At 33.2% G+C, this 25580-nt stretch overlaps 1 protein-coding gene across 2 annotated transcripts; it reads right to left on the bottom strand.

The window, feature by feature from the left end:
- Positions 1-1574: 1574 nt before the first annotated feature.
- LOC125838226 (chlorophyllase-2-like) lies at positions 1575-3261 on the bottom strand. Of its 2 annotated transcripts, none has more exons than XM_049517301.1 (2): positions 2973-3261; positions 1575-2406 (listed from the first exon to the last, which is right to left on the bottom strand). In XM_049517301.1, exons 1-2 carry the CDS (start codon positions 3231-3233, stop codon positions 1720-1722), a joined length of 948 nt encoding a protein of 315 aa, XP_049373258.1. In that variant the 5' UTR covers positions 3234-3261; the 3' UTR covers positions 1575-1719. The 2 variants fall into 2 exon arrangements, with proteins under 2 accessions (XP_049373258.1, XP_049373259.1); XM_049517302.1 differs by having other exon boundaries at positions 1575-2396; positions 2973-3259.
- Positions 3262-25580: the final 22319 nt, after the last annotated feature.

Below are 25580 nucleotides of genomic sequence, written 5' to 3'. Positions count from 1 at the left end.
TATCGAAATATACAAATGCAGGACACATTTGTATATCAAAATATACAAATGCAGGACCCATTTGTATACCGAAATATACATATTAATAGTCATAGCAAACATAAAGTTTGTTATGGAGAACGATTATACAAACTATAGCTACAACATACAAATATGATTTTTATATTTGCTAAACCTAAAATTTACTCAAATAATAATACTAGTAAATATGAAGAAATTTTGTGGTTATCGTATCTAGAGACGGAGGCGCTGAGCTATGATTTTGAATTTATAGATTTTGGATGTTATAATTAAAAAGTTATTAGGTTATTATTAAATTATTTATACGTATTAAGGGAATTTTTTTAAACACAAGGTTTAAAACCAAGCTACTAAGTTATTCAAATTCTTGATTGGATAGGGTCAAACAACTTTCTTTGTCCTCGTATAGTGACTTGCATCCCCATATAATGAGAAGTAGGGGTGGGCATAAATATTAGAAAATCGAAAAATCGAATCGAATCGAACTATTCAGTTCTTCGGTTTGGTGTTGGTGTTATTTTTTCGGAAGTTCGGTTCTTCGGTTCGGTGTACGGTGTAAGGGTCTCAAAACTTCAGTGCACCGAAGAATCAAACTTTTATAAAAAATAAAATAAAATATATTTTTATATATAGAATATATGGGTATTTTCTTAACTAAAAATTTAAAATTCAACTAACAATTAAATCATTTATGAACAAATCAATGTAACAACAAATGTACAATTCAATAGTTAACTTCAAATATTAATTTTCAAGAGTTACTCAAACATATTTCTACTAATGTACATTATGTAAAGGAACCGTCTTCGTACTTGTTTTTCGCGAGAAATAGTTGGAGGCACAATGTTCTTGATAAAGATAAATATAGTCTTTCAGTTAGCACAATAAGTGTTCCACGGTGATACGCATCATTCCTTAACATAGTTAAATTTCTAAGTATCTTATACTTTATCCTTATTTTATTTTTCATTCACACCGAAAAACCGATTTAAAAACATCGAATTGATCCAAATTAGTTTGGTTTAATATACGGTGCACACTTTTCTAAAATCAAAAACCGAACCGAAATTTGATAAAATCGAACCGAAGAACCGAATGCCCACCCCTAATGAGAAGACAATTCTAGAAATGAAGTCTATTGCTCCGTAGACCATCAAATACGAGATTGGGCGGATTCCTTGTCAAAGATTTGATAGAATGACCTACCTAACCGTGGAAGTAAAAAATACTTGCTCTGCTCCTGATTGGATAAAAAATACTTAATAGTGAAGGGCGTACTTTCCTATATGTATTTGGACCAATATACCATGTCTTACTTTGTGTGAGATTGTAATAAATAAGTGAAATCATTGGAGGGGTCTTTGCAAGTTAGCTCTGAGTTTTACATTTTCACATAGAGCTGTAACCTGTTTTCAATAGTGGCCATTCAATGATTTCTTAGTGTCTTTTAATTTGGTCTCAGTTAACATCTATGCCTTTCAATTTTAATTGTGCACAAGTAGACATTTAAATTTGTAAAAGTTTGAACAAATAGACACATACACGGCTATGGATTAGGATACATGCTACTGCTTTTAGCGAAGGATGTAGTACAACGAAACATCAATGTTATCTCGAGACATTGCAAGAAGCATAAAGAAGCTAACCTAAACTTACTAATTGTAACCACAACCAAAGTTCTAAATCATATCCCATAACTTAGACAAGAAAATCAGTATCTTGGAGCTCAACAGGCAGTGTAACATGCCCATCTCTAATAGCTATCAAGTCACTCGAATTTCCTTCCAAATAAGCTTCCAAAAATGCAACCAAAACCCCTCCAACAAATCTCCTCATGGGTTCTCTAGATTTCCCTTTCTTGCACAAACAATAAGTAGCCTTGCCTCGAATCCCTTTCGTTTCATCATCTAGCATATCATTATGTCCATAATCCTTTGCCACAAAGTAACAAGCTGGCTTGCAACATTCATTGTAGAAATCGCGATGATTCACCCCTTTAGGAGCACAAGCTGGGAACAGAGGATTCTTTTTAACTTCTCCCAAACCTGAGCCAATTACCATCACAGGCATATCAAGATTATTGAAGGAACGTGGAACGTAGGTGAGAACTGATGGTGGAGTTTGCTTTCCTTTGTCCATTCCATCAACAGGATCAACACCGATCAACGCTGAAAATTTCAGGTCAGTAGAAATATTAGCAAGTCTACCCAGAGCTAGCGAAAATGCAACTTTTCCTCCACGGCTGTGTCCTGCTAGTCCAAGTTTCTTCAAGTTTGGCTCAACTTCAGGTGGAAGGTAATGCTGCAATCCTTCAGCTAACCAATTTGTGATTTCAGCTGTCGATTTGATATCCTCAGTTGCATCTGCTCCTTCCACTAAATATAACTAGTACAAACCAAATGAAATGTCACACGAGAATCACAACAATATAATGACACTATCATCACATGTTAGTTACCATTTTTACTAATACCGATAGTAGAGATTACTGTTAATTAACTTATAACAATATTGTCTATGCTTAAAATCAATGAAATCAAATAAAATTGTTCACTAGCAAAATAGTACATAGACTAGCAGTTGTTAGAACCAACTAATTTCCCAATCCAAAAGCTGTTAATGCTAGTTATAAAAATAACATGTAAGTACTAATTAGACTCTCCTTGACAATTAGAGCTACATATTGTTACAAGGAATAAAACACAAGTAACTACTAGACAATGACCAAAATTTCAGTAGTTAAACTAAGGTCATATTACCCCAAACATCTTCTTTCTTTCTTTTTTATAATTTTGCACACTTTTTGACTTATGTGGCACACTCCTTGACTCCACATAATTGAGGCATGTGAGAGATGTTTGGATGCGAGATAAGTCAAAAAGATGTACAAAATTATCAATTTCTTGGAGCACACTAAACTAGAAAAGCGAAAATAAGAGAGAGGAAGGAACCTGAGGAGCAACAACAATGAAGCCATGAGAAGAGAGATGTTGAATAAGCTGAGAATAGAAAGAATTGTAAAGAAGATAGCCATGAAGAAATATCAATACTGGGAAGTTTCCTGCTTCTGATGGGGTCCCAATTAACAGAGCTTTTGGAGGAGAATTGTGTTTGGTACATGTCTGTGGCTCAATTTTCAACAACTTAGTCTTATAATTTCCAATATCAAAAACAGTAGAACAAGTAACAGAGGAAGTGCTAGTTATCACCATTTTTGTTTGTTCTTTTTTTACTCTGTACTCTCTTGTTTTAACTTATAGATTTTTTCCTACTTTTGCTTTAAGATAGATGTCAGTTTTGTGGTCCTCATAGACCCACCTTACTGTGTGTTTAATTTTAGTGTTTGATTGATGACTTGGGGACTTGGGCAATGGGAAAGCAAGAAATTAACTAGAATCTGCTTAGATATTTTTGGCATTTTTTGTCCTTGTGAAATGTCACCATTTTTTTGGTGTCGGGTATCCAAATTGAATCTTGGCTATTTTGGATTGTCCTGAATTTCTTATCGTAAATAGATATTATTTCTTTTTAAAAGAAAAATATAAAATCTTAATATTTGACTAGTTCTTTTCTTATAGGAAAAAGTTTAGGACTATATAAATAGAAATTTGTTCCTTCTACCTTAACGAACATTTACAATATAATCATATGGGCTTTGAGAGTTTTGATAAGAGAGAGAATTTGTGGAACACAAGTAATACGTTATCGCTTGTGTGAACCTCCTTGTATTCCGAGCTAATTGGTTGAGGTTTATTTCTCTATATATTTGTACTCTCGTATTTATATTGTGGATTGCTCATCTCTTTTGTGGATGTAGGTCGGTTGACTAAACAACGTTAAATCTTTGTGTCTTATGGTATATTTCTCGCTTGTCTTATTACTCATGGTCTTTTGAGGTTTGTTTTGCTAGCTTCTGCATGACACCTAATTATTTGGTCCTAACAGGAAGTGCTTCCCATCAAGAATTTTTTTTCATATTTAAGGTTTGAACACGAAACCTCTAATTAACGGAGAATCAACTTCATCCATTACATCACATTTTTTGGTGTTTTTTTCTTGAACCTTATGCATTAGAATGAGTAATTATTAACTCATGACGAAATCCATGTCTTCCAATGTTATACTTCATTCGTTCACTTTTAATTGTCATGTTGCGTGTTTTAAAAATCAATTTGACTAATTTTTAAAGTTAAATTAGATTACATTAATTTAATATTTTAAATAAAAAAAATAGATATTCAAAAAAAAATATGAAAAGTACTATAAATTGACATTTTTCGCATATCAATATGATAAAAAAAATACACTGTAAAATATTAGTCAAAGTTCTTATAATAGTTTAACTCTAAAAAGAAAACTATGACAATTAAAAATAGACGGAAGGAGTATATATTCGGGAAAAGGGCAAGTATTAAAAATGAGTCACTTTTATCCTCCGTTATATTTTTAGCTCAAAATATTTGTTATTACATTATTTGGTTCAAATATGTTTTAGCAAAATACCTCAAAATACCTTTGTTACAAATGGATGTTGCAAAACAAGTAAATATTGTCCAATTTGCCCTTGAACTATTCAAAATAGCCATTTTGTATTAGTTCACAGAACTATTTGTTAAAATCATACACGAAAATTACACTACAAATTGATTGGTTTAAAATTTATTCATTAGGAAAATACAAAAAAAAAGAGCGGTCTAATTAAATCGATTCAGTTAATACACAATCATGTCTTGATTAAACCAATAATTAAGGATAACCTATGAATTTTCCCTTTCTCAAAAGCATAATTGTCTCCTCTCCACAAATTAACCTAAAATTAATTAAAGCCTCAAAAGCTCTAACGATAACATAACTCTATAAATCCCAATGAACATTCAACTAACATTAACACATTATATTTCATTCAAACAATAATAAACTCACTTAATTGTGTCGCACAAAAACAAAAATGGGATCCAACAAGGTTATTGCTGTGTTTTTCATCGTTATGGTGACAATGTTTGCTGCTTCAAATGTAAATGTTGTTGAGGCACAACAAGAACTTGCATATAAAGAGTGCTATGAAAATGGCATGAGACTTGGTGCGACCGAAGAAAGTGTCAAAAGAGAATGCAGAAATATCGTCAGGGACCATGATATTAATACTTAGAACACATTGATAAAGTGATATTTTTTTCACTTCTAATCTTTTTGGCTATGATTTTGTCGTTGGCTTTTATATATGTTGTTTGACAACCAAAAAAAAAAATATGTAACATAAAGAATAAATGAAAAATTAAAATTTTCAGTTATATTTTCCCTTCTTCAAGAATTTTTCTTCTTTTCATGGATTCGATCTCAGGATTGGATTACGAGGCTTTAGTTCTAATTTACGAGTACGTCCATTTGCTCGAAAATAAGAGTGACCGTCCGATAGTTTGGTTTGAGTTTTCAATTTTCGAATTAAGAAATTACAATACAAATCAAACCATGTAAGCCCAACTTGATTCAACTTTTAAAGTTTAGCTTCAAATTAGTCAATTTGATTATTTTGAATTTTCGTTTTGAGCCGCATATAAGTTGGGTTTCTTCATCTTACAATTTTCATAAGAGAACTCCATCCGTCAAAAGGTTATATGTAAAAATATTATACACATTTTTTACATATATAAAAAAAAAAGTTAAACTTATATAGAAAAAAATATTATGCGTATAAATGAATATTTATTTTTGTAAGAATGTTATACGTATATTTTACAAAAAGAGAAAATATATGTGAAAATGTTAAACATGTATAGTAAACAAATATTATATGTATAAATAGTGTTCTCCCTGTTTCAATTTGTTTATCTGGTATTGACTTGGCACAAAGTTTAATTTACAGAAGTAAAGAAACTTTTGAATCTCGGACTCTTGAACTAAAGAGATGTAGAATATATATACCAAAAACGTCCATTAATATTGTGTTCTCAAACATGTCATGTGAAATGTTAGAATTAATAGTTTCCAAAAAATATTTTTTTGAAACGGACTAGAAAGGAGAATAAGAATCAATTTGAAACGAAGGGAGTATATATTGTAACCATCAAGAATGTGGTGCAGTGGATTGAGTTGTTTATCTCTTAACCAGAGTGTCTTGGTTTTGAGTCATGGGTATGGAGCCAAGGAACGCTACTCCTACCCGGCATGAATCCGAATTAGTTGGACTTCAATGCGAGTACCAAACAAAAATAAAAATGAAGAAGTACATATATATATATATATATGTTGGGTATATAGAAAGATTAATGGGAAATGGAGGGAAAAATGAAAAGGGAGGGAACTTGAAAAAATTCCTTTGTCCCCTATGCCTTTGTAAAAGGCATTTGTCCCACATAGGTGGTGAAGAGAAAAATAGATGTGCTTAAATATAGTAGTACTTCTATTAGTTGTTAAAGGGTTGTAAAGAGGGACTCCCTCGCGCCGTCGTCGTCGTCGCTCGGCTTTGGCTTTGGAAATCGTTCGTGGAGTTTCTTTTTTGAACGAAATTTATTTTAATTAATTATTTATTTAATTAATTAATTTAATATTTTCTGACCCAAACCCGACCCGGATCCGCGAGATCTGATTTAACCGACTTAACAACTTGAATTTTCTTTCCCGTTTTATTTAAATTTTCCCGCCGTTGGAGATGTCTATTCTGAACGAGTTGCAACGCTTCAGAACAGCCATGGCCTTTTGAAAGATTGCAACCTTTCATCAATGGCCGTTTCTTGTCTATAAATACCTGTGATTCCTCAGATTTTTCAACTTACGAAAATTCTGATTCTTCTTCTTCTTTCTGTACAAAATAAAATCGTGTGCTTTACTGCTGTTGAGTGGTTCGTTGACACCAAGGTTTTGGGTATCAATACACTGGTGAGTAAGATCATTTTATCCTGGGAGGATATATTCCAATTCAAACCTCGGATACTAGAGGGGAATAATTTCCTTAAGGGGACACTGTGTATTCAGTGGACTTGATCTTTTTTCCTTTCTGTTCTTTACAGATTTTGTTTTCTGAATTTAGTTTAATTAATTAAATTCTGGTTTGAACTAGTTACTGTTTCTTAAAGTTTCTAGTATATATATATTTATATATATATTTAGTCTACAGATTGGTAATAACAATATATATATACGCACATAAGGGAGGAGTCTTATGTACGGTTTTGAAACGGAGATTATTTCTCTAATGTATGTCTTCTTTTGTGATTTACGTGCACCCTGATGTATTTTTAAAAAAAATATTATTTACACCCTTAAATCCTTTTTTTCCTTGCAAAACAGTAAAATCACTATTTTATAAATTTTCCAAGAGGGTAAAATGGTAAATGGGATAGCTTAAAAAGGAATTTTGCAATGCAAGAAGTTATATATGTTGCTTTAAGTCTTGCATAATTAACGCTACCATGTAGCTTAAACTAACTCAGTATTTTATTTATCTATTGACTTTATAATAATTGTGCAGGTTTAACTAAGTATTTTATTACCAACCCTCAGCCCGTGAACTTCATAAAGTTGGGGTGTACATAGGTAAATTCATGAATCGTAAGATAATGATTATTCAAAATCTTACACCATGTAAAGTATTAATTTTAATGAAAAACTTGAATTCATAATAATATCATAACTAAACATATATAGTAGCTAAAAAGAACGACCATCATCCAAATAAAAAGTGTTATTAAATTGCTTTAATCCTCAGACTAATTGATGATGCAACACATTTTTCTTGCCGACTAATTACATCTAATTTTTTTTAACTAAATGATGAAATCACTAGTAATTACTACATTATGATTGCAGCAAAATCTAAAAGAAATCTATTTTCATTTTGTTTTTTGTTAGGTGTTTGAATTTGTTGTTTGAGAACTAATTCAAAATGTACTCTCTCCTTATATAGGATTATTGTTGCCTAAATGCGCGCAACATTCCCCTATAGCAATTTCAGGTATCTTACCAAATTTGAGAACGCTTTTGTTACACGTCTCAAATTCACAATGTTGGAATGTATGCGTCCACGTATATCAATGGAACCAGGTCCTTGGCACAGTTGCAAAACAAGCAGTAAAGTAAATGTTGAAGTTAAAGATTGCACAACCAACTTTACGTGGAAACCTCCTTGCTCAAGGGAGTAAAACCACGACCTGGCCTGCCAGGACTTTTCAAACTGCTTTCACTAATCTTCTCAAGCAAAAGTAAAAGCCAGTTTACAAACTGAGATTAGCCTACTAATCCCAACTCTAAGCAATACCTCCTATTACTTAGATGAGCCAGAGCAGATACAACATTGCCCACTAAGCTATCACCCCTAGATAACTTAGACTTTGCTAAGCAGATACCACACCGCCCACTAAATCAACTAGCTCCTAGATGACTTTGAATTTGACTAAGCAGCAAACAATGTTGCCCACTAAATCAGTTAGCCTCAACTGACTTAGACTTTTACAACGAACACAAGAATCTGAATCCTTTATAGACTAGGAACAAATTTACAATATAAGCACGAAAGTAAAACTCCTAAGACACACTCTGACGCTTGCAGCTCGATCAAGTCCTTGTTGTGCTTGTCTGAGAATACTTCACCAAGATAGTCTTTGCTTGTATACTTGAGAATTTTCAAGATGCAAAAACCTATAAATGATAGACACAAAACTCAAACTCAAACTCAACAAAGATGCTTTAGCACTTTATCAGATCCTTTTGTTGAGTGTGAGTATTGCTCAACCTTGAAGATGGCTTTTTCCTTTTAAGCTTGTGAGTTTTTGTTTGCCAAAATCTTGAGTTTTTGTTTTGTGTTGAGAGATTATATCAAAATGAACACAAACTCCTTGGGACCGCCCATTGGCTGAGAGATTGCCTCTCTGGAAGGGCGTGCACCTACCACATCAGAAGTGACAGCTTTTCTGACAATTGTCTTGTCGTCCTTTCACATCGCAGTCTTGCAGGGACCAGGTCCCTTGCAAACTTCTCTAGTTCTTGAGAATACGTGCGGGCTCTCTCCTTTTGAATGAATGAATTAGTTTGTTGTTTTTTCCTTGAATATATTTAGACATGAAAAGTTATTTATCTAATGAACAAGCAACCTCGTCGCTTCTGATTGGTGGAGTACTCTGCAGCTTCACCAACTTTCTGACGCAGACAGCTTTCCAGCTGTACAACACTTTGATCACTGGACGAGTATTCATACTCTGCAGAGGACCAGGTCCCTGCACTTGTGAGGAGATCATCAAAACATCAAGGAACATAAGAACTTATCAATTTCCTCCTTTTTGATTATGACAAACAACCTGCATAACTCCTCATGTGAGTGAACAAACATTCATTCAATAACGGGTGTTCCCCCTTAATTAGTGTCCCTACACTTGTGAGGAGATCATCAAAACATCTAGGAACATAAGCACTTATCAGACAATTTCCTTATACTACAATAATTGAAGTTTTAAATACAATTATAATTAATAACTATACATAGTATAATTATGATCTTGTTGGAAACCATCTTGTTATAATTAACTACTTTTTGCCTTTGTTTGCTGTGACACAAGTTATAGTTATTCCTTGACTGCAGTGTATTAGATGACTTTGGGTATTTGAACAAAATTTGATTGAAGTTGTAAAAAAAGTATTTGAAAATTAAATATATATTTAGACATGTTTTAAAATTAAAATAATAGTGAATCAACTTTAAAATAATTTTTACAAATAAATTTACGTTGAAACTGAAGATATGTATACTAGGGTGGCTTTCCAAATAGGCCCTAGTCAAACCAAATTTCATGATAGGTAAGTAAGTAAGTGTACAAAAGGCTCAATCAAAAACTGCATTAGTCATTGTTCGTTTTATTTCTTCAACTTATATATATTACAAGAAGCAAAGAGTTAATAAATAATAAAAGCAAAATATAAATATATATTTATATTATTTTGGAAAGTTCAGTGATTTGTCCCCAAATATACTTTGATTCACGGATTTGTCTATCCAAAATAGCTATCGGTGCCTCATCATATGCCAACTTCTAATCAAACAGAACCGAATTATGGTGAATGGTCAGTACAATATGACTCAAATTTCAGATTTAATAAAGTGCTTATTTTTCAAAAAGTTGTAATTTGTTATTTTTTTATTTTTTTTAAAATATCGACACTGCTTAATTGTTTACAAAAAAAAAATTGTATATGCCACTAGTGAGAAGAAGAATATAAGAAGACACCCAATTTATAGGCTAAAAAAAAAATTCAAAATAATCAAATCGATTAATATATACAAAGCTAAACTCAATCTAATCGAGCTTATGTGATTTGAATATGTATTGTAATATCTTATATTCGAACATTAAAAATCCAAATCAAATTTTCATAAATCAAACCGAATTGTCAAACGGTCCCTCCTATTTTCGAGGGATTAGACCCCGCAAATTGACGAAAGGCTTGTTTAATTTGTTGTGTGTGATCTAATGATCATTCATCTTTGCAAATATAAAGTGTTAGCTCTGATAAAAAAAATATATATAATGAAAAAGAAGGAAAATTCTTGAAGAAGGGAAAATATAATTGAAAATTTTATTTTTTCATTTATTCTTTATGTTACATTTTTTTTGGTTGTCAAACAACATATATAAAAGCCAATGACAAAAGCATAGCCAAAAAGATTAGAAGTGAAAAATATCACTTTGTTAATGTGTTTTAGGTATTAATATCATGGTCCCTGACGATGTTTCTGCATTCTCTTTTGACACTTTCTTCGGTCGCACCAAGTCTCATGCCATTTTCATAGCACTCTTTATATGCAAGTTCTTGTTGTGCCTCAACAACATTTATATTTGAAGCAGAAAACATTGTCACCATAACGATGAAAAACACAGCAATAACCTTGTTGGATCCCATTTTTGTTTTTGTGCGACACAATTAAGTGAGTTTATTATTGTTTGAATGAAATATAATGTGTTAATGTTAGTTGAATGTTCATTGGGATTTATAGAGTTATGTTATCGTTAGAGCTTTTGAGGCTTAAATTAATTTTAGGTTAATTTGTGGAGAGGAGACAATTATGCTTTTGAGAAAGGGAAAATTCATAGGTTATCCTTGATTATTGGTTTAATCAAGACATGATTGTGTGCATGACACGTGAAGTGGTGTATGTGCTAAATAGTCTATATTCTATAGTGCGTCAAGTAGGTTACACATTGATCGTCTTAAAAAGCCAACAAGAAGATAATTCTTTATACAAATATTAATTGATAAACTTAGATACATGTACTTAATTAATACATTAATTAGTGTATCGTGCATAGATACATGTATCTAGTATCAAAAATATGATTGATATATCAATTGCATCTAAGCGTCATACCATCGAATAGAAAAAAAGAGAGAGATAGAGAGAAAGCGGGACAGAGCGAGAGAGAGGGGCAGGAGCAGAAAGTGGGGGGGGGGGGGGGGGGGGGTTGAGAGATATTAGATAATTATTTTAAAGTAGAATTTTTTTAAAATTAAAATATGATTAGAAATATTTGTCTAATTAGATAGTTTTTCCAAAAAATAGATAACCCACACGTATTGAATTTGGGGTTCCACAAGAAAGCATATTATGAGGCCCTTCATGGTAACATTTTTCTTCTGATAAGATAATCAGTGGAACACTATATTTATAGAAGTCCATTAATTTATGATGTATACTTTGAAAATAAATAAATATGCAAAACAATGAATTAGGTCATGACATTTTTGATCAGTCTTAGTCTTATATCTGTTTAAAATTTGAATAAACATGTAAAATAAGAAAAATTCAAAAGTTTAATAATCTAGTACAAGATTGAATCTTTATTATAAAATTACAGTCAACATGTTTTAAGTTTCATATTATATGTGGTCCTAATTAATTACAGAGGAATCTATTCTATGTGGTCTGTCTTAGTCTTATACCTGTTTAAAATTTGAATATACATGCAAAATAAGAAAATTTCAAAAGTTTAATAATTTAGTACGAGATTGAATCTTTACTATAAAATCACAGACAACATATTTTAAGTTTCATATTATATATGGTCCTAATTAATTATAGAGGAATCTATTCTATGTGGTCGGTCTTAGTCTTATACTTGTTTAAAATTTGAATATACATGCAAAACAAGAGAATTTCAGAAGTTTACTAATTTAGTATGAGATAGAATCTTTATTATAAAATCACAGACGACATCTTTTAAGTTTCATATTATATGTGGTCCTAATTAATTACAGAAAAATCTATTTGATGTGGTCTGTCTTAGTCTTATACCTGTTTAAAATTTGAATATACATGCAAAACAAGAAAATTTCAAAAATTTGATAATCTAGTACGAGATTGAATCTTTATTATAGAATCACAGACAACATGTTTTAAGTTTCATATTATATGTGGTCCTGATTAATTACAGAGAAATCTATTTTACATAGATTGTCTTAGTCTTATACCTGTTTAAAATTTGAATATACATGCAAAACAAGAAAATTCAAAAATTCAATAATCTAGAACGGAATTGAATCTTTATTATAAAATCACAAACATCTTTTAAGTTTCATATTATATTATATGTGGTCCTAATTAATTATTGAGAAATCTATTCTATTAGTATTTATTTCATGTGATTTGACTAATTGATATAACTTCAAAGGATCTTAAAACCTGATTAATTCTAGAAGCTCTACCAAGAAGTCAAGGGACAAATAAGGTCTTGATTAAATTTGACAATTTATGAAGATATCCACCTAACATTGATATATAATCACAATATTTAGTGACAATAATCTTTTTTTCTCGCCACAAAAATATTTAACGATAATTAAATTTATGTCATTGCATTCAAAATCACTCATGAAGTCTTTAACGACATTTATATAAAGTGTTATTATAAATTTTCATATTAATAATTATCCCAAAATCATTTATTTAGTTATTATAGCAATTGATATTCAAATTAATGGATAACATCAAGTTTTTTTTTCCAAGTCTTAATGATATCTCATAAGATGGGACCTATTGGATTCATCATTCATGGTGTTTGAAGCTACACTTGGCTGGTAAAGTGTTCTAATTAACTTTCAATGTTAGGTTTCCATCTTATTTGTCTGTGACAATATTTATGGTTTATGGGTCCTGATATAGCCACTTCATTATTCCTCTGTCAATTCAATCAATTAAACCATTTTTTGGTTAAATAAACTTTAGTATATGATTTGTTCTAATTAATTCGTAACTTAAAGTCCATTAATTAATTAAATCGTGACAATATGAAGGATTATGTATACATCTACCGTGTTACGTATATATGAATTAAGATCAGTCAACGAGAAAGTTTCGTCCTTCGGAACTCTATCTTCTTCATTTTCTTCTTTGATCGAATCGATTTGGATTTGTAAAAGCGCGGGAAAATTAGGTATAGAATGGCTAATTGAATTGTTTAATGTCATTTTTAGGATGACTAAAATGTCTGAAGAATGAAGGAGTACAATGATTTTATAGTACAAAAACAAAGTTGATTTTCATAATTGTAGTAATTGTAGGGGTATTAAACTATTAAGCTATATATCCTATGTAAATTTGAGAGAAGCTGGTAAAGATAAGGATGATGAGAGATATATCTATTACTTAGAACTAATTTGATTTCATTTCGGAGTGGTCAACTAAGAAAATCATTTAGGAGAGTTTTGGAGTAGTATAGAGATAGGAAAAGAGACTTACATATATATGGCGTTCATTGACTTAGAAAAGACATATATATATACGATAAATTCGTATCTAAGAACGCTTTATGAAGATGGTTAGACTCTAGAGGTGTATATATGACATATATTAGGGCCATTATTTAAGGATATGTATGATAGATCTAAACTTGAGAGAGAATAGTGAAAAGGAGACTCATAACACTTTCCAGTCTAGTTAGGGTTGCACTATAGATCAACTTTAAGGAGTCCATAACATATTTGAGCCACAAAGAGATAAAATTGATCAAAATAAGTCATAATTCTAGAAAATAAGCTTAGTGTAGTTTTTTCTTTAGTTTTACCTACATCAGACGTTAGTCTGTTAACGTCTATATTTTTACATAAAATGGAATTTTTTCCACTTAATAAAGTGTAATTTTTTGTAAGAAAATCTTACACTTTATGAAGTGTATTTTTTCTTACGCTCAATATTGAAAATTTTATTAATTTATTTTGGCTCTTCTCCTCAAGTCTAGATTACTACTTCAAAAATATTAGCACTTATTCTAAGAGAAATATCATGCTTCTGATTTTAACTATATATAAACGAAATTTTAAATAAATTAGAACAACAACATCATTTCAAATCTTTCACTAATTTATATATTAATCATGGATCAATGAATATAAGAAGAAAAGAAATAAATACTTTTAAAAAATTGTAAGGTCGAATTGTTGGGTTGTCGAATTGTGCTACGTATCTCAAATCTTTTGAGAATTCGATTTTTGTTGTGGGTCGGATTGTTGGTTTGTTGGATTGGGACCAATGAAGAGTTGAAATATTGATTTGAGAAGATGAAAGTGAAGATTTTGATAAAATTAACCTTTCTTATAAAGTATTAAAGTGTAAGAAAAACTTACACTTTATAAAGTGTAAGAAAAAGTTACATTAAATATAGACGTTAACAGACTAACATCTGCCGTTTATATTTTTGGGTAAAACGGAATAAAAAACTACACTAAGCCTATTTTAGTTACTTTCTAAAATTGTGGCTTATTTTGATCAATTTTATCTCTTTGTGACTCAAATAGGTTCCAAACTCAACTTTCAGCCCATTTTTATTTACCTTGCTAATGGATGAATTGACATGACATTTATATGCAACGGGAGGTACCATGATGCATGTTATTTTCTAATGACATAATATTAATTGACGAGATATGCGATGAAGTCAGTGATATATCAGGGGTTTGGAGACATGATCCTAGAGTTTAAGGACCTGTTTGGTAGGCATATTAATTAGAATAGTTCATGGATTAAAATTTAGTCCATCTAATACATTGTTTGGTTAATTACTTTATTTAACTTAATTCATGGATTAGTTATACACCATATATGATCTTATTTAATCCCTAGAAAATGGATGGATAAGAAACCTTGGATACGACCCCTAAGTGACTAAATTATCCCCCTATTCCTTTTCCTAAATTTCTTTTGTAATTTGATTAATTCCTTTTTATTTATATTGAAATGGTTATAAATGTTCATTTTAATTCTCCAAATTTGTTTAGTGTAATTTGATGATTTAACTAATAATTCTTTTTCTCCTTTTTTTTTTTTTTGATTTTTTATTCAATGTAGGTCGTCGATTAATCACTTGAACTATTTTTTTTTCCAATAAGCTTTAGGTATTGAACAATTTATTAACTTTAAATCTATGTTAAGTTTAAGATATATTTGATGAATAAAAAATTAGAAATACACCGCGCCATAAAGGATCTCCGTAGTGGTACATCATAAAAATTATATATATATATATTAAATGATAAAACTACAAAAAATAATAATATAGTCTGGCGGTTATCTTAAGTGGGAAGCAATGAACCAAACACTTGATAAAAAATAATCTCTACATTACTAATTCATGCATTACTAATCCATGTGTTACTAATCCTGGTGTTACCAATGTTTGTACCTAACGATCCCTAAAAGTTTTAGGTTGAATATGACTAAGATAGAGCACGTGAAGTGAAAATTCAGTGACACATTACATGCATGATATGGATGTAGAGTGAGGATTGAAACCCAGGTCATTTCAAAGAGAGAAAACTTCAAGTATCTCACGTCATTAAATATTCAAGAAAATAGTGAGTTTGACGATGATATCAGACATTGTATTGGAGTGAGAATTAATTAAGTAGAGGCTCGCATTGGATGTCTAATGTGATAGGAATGTGCTACCAAGACTTGGATAAAATGTATATAGTAGATTAATAATTGTTAGATCCATTAATATTATGTTGTATGAGACAAGATATTGACCAAATATAAGATTCACAAATTCAAAATTGAATGTAAGAAATGAGGATGCTCAAATGAATGTTTGAGAACACTAGAAGAGATGAATTAAGAAACAAATATATTCAGAGCAAGGTATGAGTAACCTCAATAGTGGACAAGATGCAAAAAGTGAGACTGTAATGGTTTTAAAGAGTAGAAGTACATATGCCCATGACATGATACATTTTCAGATAGGAGATTAGGGTAGAAGGTTAGGTAGTCGAGAGTTAGGACTTTTTTCTACGATGTTTTGTAGCAGTCCCATGATTGTCATTAAAGGGTGTCAGTAAAACAATACAATCATGAGGCGAGTAAGACTAGAACACATGACTTCAAGGAATCTTTGCAACACCTTAACCATTAGATTAAACCTTTAACTTGTGCTGAGAGGTGTCAATACTTTATATATATATATTAAACCGAAATTTGACCTCTGTATATACAATGTAATTTTTTGACGAAAGGGTGTCGTTTGACACCTCTTGAGTTAGGGTGGATCCAACTTTGAGTCGATGTTCGAGATCTTTATCTCGCAAAGGGTGAAATGAGATGATCTTCTTGGAATAAGGTCAGAGACGTTGGATGGACCTGTTTCTTCTTATTCCAAAGATAGATGGATGGTCAGGTCGATAACATATTTTTTTGTTATCAGTACTTTTATTTTCTCTATAGTATTTCTACATAGTTTTGCTTTTGTATTATATTAGTCTAACCATTTTTTTAAAATGCTTTTGTTGAGCCAAGAGTCTATTTGTGAATAATCTTTTTATTTCACACAAAATAGAAGTAAAATTTACATACAACATCTCAAGTGACACTTTTCGGCCAGACCTTACTTAATCATTAAATATGTTATTGTTCTACACCTTCTTCAACACCCTTTTCTTGATTTTGTTAGATCATGATCTTTTGAAAACAAACACTTTCTTGGAGATAAAAATCAATATCTTATGTAATTATGTGTAACCGATATTAAACTTAAGAAAATATTAATTTATGAAAGAAAAAAAAACCCCAAAATATAGAAGTCTGAATTTTTTGACAATTCCTAATTTTTGTTAAAAAGGTGATAATTAATATAATAAAAGAATTAACCAGTGTTCTTTAACCTTTACGGGAAACCAATGACCGATCCTTTTAAATAATTGATTTTTTTAAAAATATTTTAACTAGTTTATTTGATTTTTTGTATTTAACTTTGATAGAATTTTAATTTAGGCTGAAGATATAATGCCACTAGGCGCATTGAACAATAGTCTCCGGGGGGCTGGTCTTAGCCTTCAAAAAAAAAATATATATAGTAAAACCTCACTAAATTAATACTCGGTTAATTAATAATCTCTCTAAGATAATAATTTTCTTCGGTCCCGACTTGGGCCAATGGAAAAAATCACCCATTTCAATAAGATAATAAGATAATATATTTTCAGGAGACCCCTATATAAATATATGGTCCCATTAATATTACAAATTAATAATTCCTTAAAAGTACAAATATATCTAAGATAATTAGTGAAATATGATTCTATTATGTTCTGTTTTTTTCTTAAAATTTAAATCTAGTTGAAGCTCATCTCTAACTTTTCTTATTGCATCCAAAATTTTCGGTATTGTCTTTTCTAATTGCACCATAAAATTGTGAAGAGTACTAGATGCAAGTGTTTTCTTACGCATAACTGGTTCCAAAGGTATTGCATCATCTTCAACTTTATCATCAACACTATTTTTTCCAATGATATCCACAATTTGTTTTAAGTTTTGGACCTCTAAACATGTATCATTTTCACCTATCCAATAGGTTATTAACATCCATTTTATCGCGGTAACCGAGATCATTAATCATGACCTCAAGTTCATGAATGACGTTTTCACAAGTGGGTTCTTTCAATTTTTTTGAGATTTCATCCCTGGATAATTTTTTTGGTGTCGAAACACTCTTTAAATTAATAAATATTAATCTATTGATTAAATAATACCTCTACAAAATAATAATATTTCATGGTCTCGTCTATATTAATTTATAGAGGTTTTACTGTAGTATGGGGCAGGGTGGAAAGATAACAAAAAACATCTGATAGTTTATGTCACGACCCGAGAGCATCCCCAAGTCGTAACATGCGTATTCGACCTCTCGGAGGTCTCATACAAGCCCTTAACATTCATCACATTAGATATGTAAAAATAGTGCGGAATTAAAAACTCTTTAAATAAAATCCCATAAGACTCAAATGTCACTTTTAAAAAACATCATTCAAAAGTACACAAGCGGAATACTAAGTCTCTTAGCCATCTTAGACATAAACGTGAAAACATATTAGGGACACGGCCCTTTACAATCAAAAGAAGTCTATTAAGTCTACTACAAGAACCTTATCATAAAACTAGAATAGAAAAGTCTTGTCCTCGACATATGAGGACATACCACAAGATCTTGGAAGAACTTCAAGTTCCAAGCTTACTATAGAACCCGCTCACTTTCCGGAACCTACACTTGTAGAAAAATAGAGAAATATGGAATTAGCACAATTAAGTACTAAGTATGATGACCATGCAAGAAAACGTGCACCACATACATTTACAAGGAATAAAATGCTTTTAAGACCTTCTTTAACAAACCTTTACAACCACAAGCATAAACCCACATTTCAAGTCACCATTCACAAATAAGACCATATTCACATCACTTACAACTCAATTAACACAAGTGTATAATACTTAAACAAGATAGCAAAGTAATTCCTTCCTTACCATCTAAGTCTCTATCTCAAGTCACCCTAAGCCACACTTAAGTGAATAATGAAGTGACCGCCCATACAACCTCTTCATATACACCTAAGTGTTCCTAAGAGTTACCATAGACAAGGGTTTTTTTTTTCATTACATTATAACATACTAAGTCAACATTCTTTATAAAACCATTTAAGAGACACCCAAGCATATAGGGGACAATCAAATACTAGCCCTAAGGCTTAGGGAACTCACTTTAGCATCTTTTAAGCCTACTCGTGCCATGTGTAGATAGCATCCCATACTACTACCTACACGTTGTAGAACCTATCCAATACTAGAGTGCACATCCCATATGATGGAAATAGGCCTTAACCGACATAGACCACACTAGCAAGGTATGGAATCCGGAGTCTATCCTACTCCGTGGAGGTTGTTCTACTTGCCAAGGGTAGAACTAAAAGCAACATATGTTGGCACATGGTTTAAGAGATGTCCAAGGATGTTCATTGTGCCTAATCTCATGCTCAACTAGGCCACCATCCTAACCACATCCACTCGGTGCTTAGCCTTGGTTTCCATAGAGTATTCAATCACATATGTACTAGAGAGGGTTCCTTTTCTAGTTCAACCAACTCATAGTACCTCTTCCCAAGAAAGGCCCCATTTCTTAGTCATAGCCAATCTAGGTTCATAGGGATAGCTCATTTGACTTTCTTAGATAAGGATTCTCATGCCGTTCCGGCTCCATCCATCTCTAAGTCTATCATTTCACTCAAGAAGGGAACATCACCCTAAGGCCCATCCTTCAAGGTTATACATTTACTTAGGAAAACTAGACTCATGAAAAGGCACTATGCTTAAGTCTACCAATTCTTGGCCTAGAATTCCTCTTTTAGCATTTATAGGAAGAGCTCCATTACTAAGTCATAGCCCAACCAAACATTCATATATAAAATCAAGCTTTCATGACACAAGACAAGATACTCAAGTCTAGCATATGAATTACAACATCATCTTACAAAGACTCATCATAGTCCATCATCACCACATATCATCATTTCAAGAGAAACATGCTTTCTCATTAGCATACTAACACTTTATACAATATCACATTAATACTATTAGAACATCTTCACATTATAGCTTCACACAAACTTTACATATAGCTTCATATGTGTATAATAATACAACACTATAATAGCACTCATATAATGCCCTTCATGGCCTCAATTTACAATAATACGATATTCCAACATTATACAACAACTTCACCAATGCCTTCATGGCTACAATTCACAATAATACCACACAAGAATACGATATAACACTTCCACCAAAGGTGGATTCAACCTACCAACAACAATCAATTCAATAAAGAGAGTTCAAGCTTTCTTACGATAATCCAAAGCCATAGCCAAAATCACCAAAATCCAAACAATCACCAATATTTCACCCATAAGGCTTACCACCCTTATTAGCAATTAATCATGAATAAACATTAAACAACCCAAGAGATATCAATACAATTCACTTTACACATCCATCAACTTTGAATTTATAGAAAAAGACCCACTTCATAAGCAAATTTAGGAGTTTAGGGAAATCATGGGTTCTTCAAGGAATTCCATATGAAATCATCTTAAAAACATTAATCAAACATTAATTCATCAATATAATGGCTTAGAAAACGTTTTGCCAATGAACCCATGCTTAGATTAGAATTTGAGATTTTTGTTCTTTGAAACATTTTTTTTTTGAAACTCTTTTGATTGGATTCCTTGAAAGAAAGATTGATCAAGGATCAAGGGTCACCATACCTCTAAGTTGAAAACCCACAAAAATTGAAGAAGAAAGAACTCGAAATCTTCAACCCTAGCTCCAACTTGACCTTGACTTTCAATGGTTTCTAGAGAGAACCCCTTTTTTTTTTAAAGATGAATTAGAAAAATACCTTTTTAAAAGTTTTAATACCATATATAGTTATTAGAAATAAAATAAAATATACCCACTTCTTAATTTAAGTAAAATTAATATTTACGAAAATGCCCCTTGCCTACATGGACCTACCAAACAAAACTAAGGCAAAATCCAATTTTTTTTTGGAAAATTTCATAACTCCCATTTATGCTTAAACTTTAAATTTTTTTACGTTAGGCTCTAGTTTCACCTATCTATTTTTAGGGTCGCTACAGTTTAAGTATGAAACTCGTAAGATAATGATACTTTATAAATTATGTTTGACGTATTAACTCTAAGTTTAAATGAAATGTGTAATTTCGCTTGACACATTTTCTAATTGTTTTAGGAGCGTGAAAATATACACACACCAACAAATGTTGAGTTGAGTGTTTTTAAACGAAAGTTCAAATTCAAGACATGATTTAGATATGAAGTTAACTTAATAATTTAGGGGCATAATACATAAATATGCCATTTAATTTGGATTCAGCTGACATCTATGTCCATCAATTTTGGGTGTGCACAAGTAGACACACATGTCTTATGTGCATAATACCCATAGGTTGTCACGTACTATACAAAATTGTCACGTAGGATGCCACGTAGGACGAATGTGTTTATTTGTTCAATTTTATACAAGTTTAAGTGTCTACTTGTGCACAATCAAAGTTAAAGGTCATAGTTGCCAGGTGGGGTCAAGTTAAAGATCATGTTTATGTATTTTACCTAATTTAGGGGGTTAATCTTCAAATTATGCATCCACAATTTAGTTTATTTATTATAAGGTTTGTTCACAGTACAAATATGTGACGTGCGACAACTCGTTCGTTTTCCTTACCATAACAAGGAAAATAGTACGTAAGTGAAATGAAACGTCCTTTAACCATAAGATGCCACATTCATATTTTATTTGTTCGAAGCTCACTTTAGATCTACGATTAAATTCAAATTGCAATGCAGATCACACATTAGCTCATAAGGTGTCACGATCCAACCCATCGGGCCATATGGGCACCTACTCTAACACCTAAGTAGGAGAACCCTCGATTCCCAAATAGTTAAAGACATGCGAAAGATTAAGAAAATTGACGAATAAACAAAAATTCATGTAATGTTTATAAAATAAGAGTTTTAAACAACTCAAAGTTAACTTGTAAAGTAATTAACTTCCCCAAGGATCTAGTCTAAACATGTAAAAAAGCTTCTAAGATTACAAGGTATAAACATGATAACAAGTGATACAACTCCCACCACATGGAAGAAAAATAGAAGTTGTTGGAGATTGTCTTCGTCTTCACCTATGAAATATCACTGACCCTGCAACTAGACTATGCCAAAAAGGCATAGCAAGAGTAGTATCAGTACAAACCACACGTACTGGTAGGCATCACCGGTCAACCCGATACCCACTACGTATAATATAAGAAATCGACTAGCAGGAAACATGCAATAAGACTGTTCATTCCTCCACCTTTATATCCTCATGCCCATACCATTCCCAAATACTTTAAAATATACTAGTACACTTGACTCTAACCCCTCGCTCGCTCTGTTCTTGATCATAACTTAACCATTCCATCACTTAGAGGAGTTTTCGGATATAACCACTACCAACCGGGCCAACCACTCACGATATACCCTTACTTCTTCCACATCACCACTCAACCATTGATCCCATAGTACATTCTATCAAGGCTCGCTAACCGTTTCATTACGAATCCCCTTCCAAGGTAAGACCTAGCTACTCAACATTTATGACACGAACACCTCCCCACTTCTTATACTTTTTACGAATATAGACAACCTCTCTAAAGTAATACATAGTAACACTTGGAACCTTAGTCTCCACTTACCATACAATATTCCGATTAGGCCTGGCCATTCACAGTTCATTCAGTAACGAGATATATAACAAGTACACGACATAGTAAACACACATATACATAATGCATAATTCAATTATCATTCAGGAGCACCATACTAATTCCCAACATCCCGAATAGGTAGATATGGAATTAGTAGTCACCAATGGTTCTCTCATGGAACCCACACCCAAACTATTAATATGTCGAAACGTAACACCTGATCCAATATACATGTGTCGGAACGTGACATCTGATCCAATAGATATGTCGAAACGTGATACCCGCTCCAATAGAAGTGTCGAAACATGACACCCGATCTAATATATGTGTCGGAACATGAAACCTGATCCAGTCAGCATAACCACAATCACACCTATAATAAACAATACTCATAGTCATACAATCAAGTAATACGTTCATGAAAAGTAATTATCCATATACATATACTCATTTGCGTTATATTCGATTCACATTCCTTATTCTCATATATGCATGCATACAACGAAGGAATTACCCGACATATGTCACACAAACAGGAAATCAAACCATTACCTACACCTAGTTCACAAGAAGAGGCTTCCCCTACGGTACACATCTCATGTAACCACTAGGAATACAGGTACAACCATCCCGGCCTTTTTAGGTGCACGAAGGCCTACGCATGGATTCTACCGTTAATTAACAATATATTACTCAGTGAACATAGATTTAAGACTACTCAATTAATAAAACCTAACCTACCTGGGCGCCAAGAAGTTACACGGGATTATAGCTCTAATCCTAGTTTTCGGACCTTGAGACGGTGGATTTAGCCGAGAATTCGCAAGCTATCGTCACCCTTGCGCTAGAAATATCTTCCTCCTTCTTTCCCAAGCCTAGAGCAGCCCTTTGAGGGTTTCTGGGGTGATCCTCACCTCTTTTTGGCACTTAGGGAAAAGGAGAAAATAAGACTTTGCGTTATTTAAGTTTTGTCCTGATCATCCCGCTCTGGCGCTCCTTGTCCCGCTGGAGCGCCGCAGCCATAGCGACATCTGTCTCACTCTGGCGAAATGATAGGCCCAGTTCTCCCAACATTTTTCTTTCCTAAATAACGAAGGTTCGGATCATTACAATATATACAAATTTACCCCTTGTTCGTCCCCGAACAACTAGCGAAGAGATAAACATGAGCCCCTTTTGGAGTACTTCTAAACTAAAGAAACGACATGTTAAGGAACCACAAAGGATAGTGGTTAAGTTTTACGCACGAAAGGGAACTTTATTCAAGGGACCGACTAGGGAAATGAGGCAACTCATGGAGAAAAAGACACGTCCAATTGTATAGCCTGCCTCGCCAGAGCGGCAGGGTTTCTGCTAAGGCGGGGCCTTGTGGCAGGGAAACGCCACTGCAGCAGGGGATCGAAGATCAGTAAGTAGGGGGAAAAGGAAACGTTTTCCCCCATTTTCTCCTAAACTCACCCCAATCTCAAAAACGCTCTTGATCGCCTCACTCCAAACGTCAAATTTACGGTAAAATTCTTGCTCCCTACTCCGATTACTTATTACTTACTTAGCTACGATTGCATGATACTAATCGATTGGTTAAGAGAGACTTTGGGGTAGTTTTTCCAAATATGAACATAGCTTGCTTGATTTGTTAGAAAACGTAGCATAGACACTCCACAACGTTCTGAGCATAATGATTTCGCGAAATTATTATCGAAATAGTTCAAAAATGGATGGGGAAAGTTGAATAGTTTCTTGATGTAAAACTTGAATTTGGACATTATTTAGGGGTTATTTTGCTAGAAATTCTTGCATATTTAGGTACTAAGGTACTTAAGATACTCTGATCTGAAGAAAAATCCGTTAAAATGAGGTTTTGAGGGCAAAGGGGGTGCCATAGTCGCGCTTGAAATTCATCCCAGATGGAGGCCGCTCTGGCGGCCTCTCTTCCGATGTGAGGGCCTCCTTTATCCCGTTGTGGTGGGATCCTGGCTGCTCTTGCGGGACATTGGCCTCTTGCCACTTTAAATAATTTTTTTCTTTTTCTTTAGCCAAATATTCACTAATTCCATAGATTCCTAACGTGTATATTTCATGAATTTTGCAGGCTTGTCTATTATGGTTGGAAACAACAAGGAAAACTTGCCTTTCGTCTGATTTCCCGATGTTGCAAGTCGGGAGAGGTACCGCAATCACAAGAACACCAAGTTTTATTGCGAGAGGGGTTTTCACCTGCTGGGCATAGCGGAGAAAGCGTCCGCCTTCCATGCCCGGCTGATGGAGTTTAGTTGGGGTCCACTGACAGAGGCTCCCCCTTCTGCGCGCTCTGGCTGCGTGAGGGAGTTCTATACCATTCTTCATACTGTTCGTTAGGACGATCCTCACCCCTCCATCTGCATTCGAGGAGTTGACATCCCTTTAAGCACTCAGTTCATCAATGAGGTGCTAAAAATGCTAGAGGTTTCTAACACTAAGTACGAGGCCAAGCTGAGGGAGATGGATTTAGGCTGGCTGCGGGATACACTGGTTGAGCCTGCGCACCGGGACCGGGTTTACTAGGCTACTACTGAGGGCATCTCCAGTACTAAATGGTCGCCGGATGCTAAGAGGTGGTTGCACTTGGTTTAAGAAGGATTCGCCCGTCGGGGAACCACACCGACGTGACCTTTTCTCAGGCATTGGTGGTGGCTTATGCTATACAGGGAATTTGACTGAACGCCCAGATCATTTTTGAGTAGAAGGTGTTCTACCGGGGCAACAAGAAGGCATTCTTCTTGCCTGGACTGGTGGTGACAACGATGTGTAATTGGGTAGGGGTGTCACTCTTGGACACCGATGAGGTACTTCCCATGAATCCTCTTTTTCACCATCTTTTGATTAGGCAGGCTTCCACATCCGAAAGTAAGAGGAAGAAGGCGAACGGGGCAGGTAGTAGTCAAGCAGTTGCTGATGCGGATGACGAAGGAGGGGAAGATGAGGAGGGCAAAGACACTCTC

The sequence above is a fragment of the Solanum verrucosum genome, unplaced genomic scaffold (assembly GCF_900185275.1).
Source record: "Solanum verrucosum unplaced genomic scaffold, falcon-dt-bn FXZP01000079.1, whole genome shotgun sequence".
NCBI lineage: Eukaryota > Viridiplantae > Streptophyta > Magnoliopsida > Solanales > Solanaceae > Solanum > Solanum verrucosum.
Note: the sequence above shows the minus strand (reverse complement) of the source record. Positions and strands in the feature narration are given on the sequence as shown.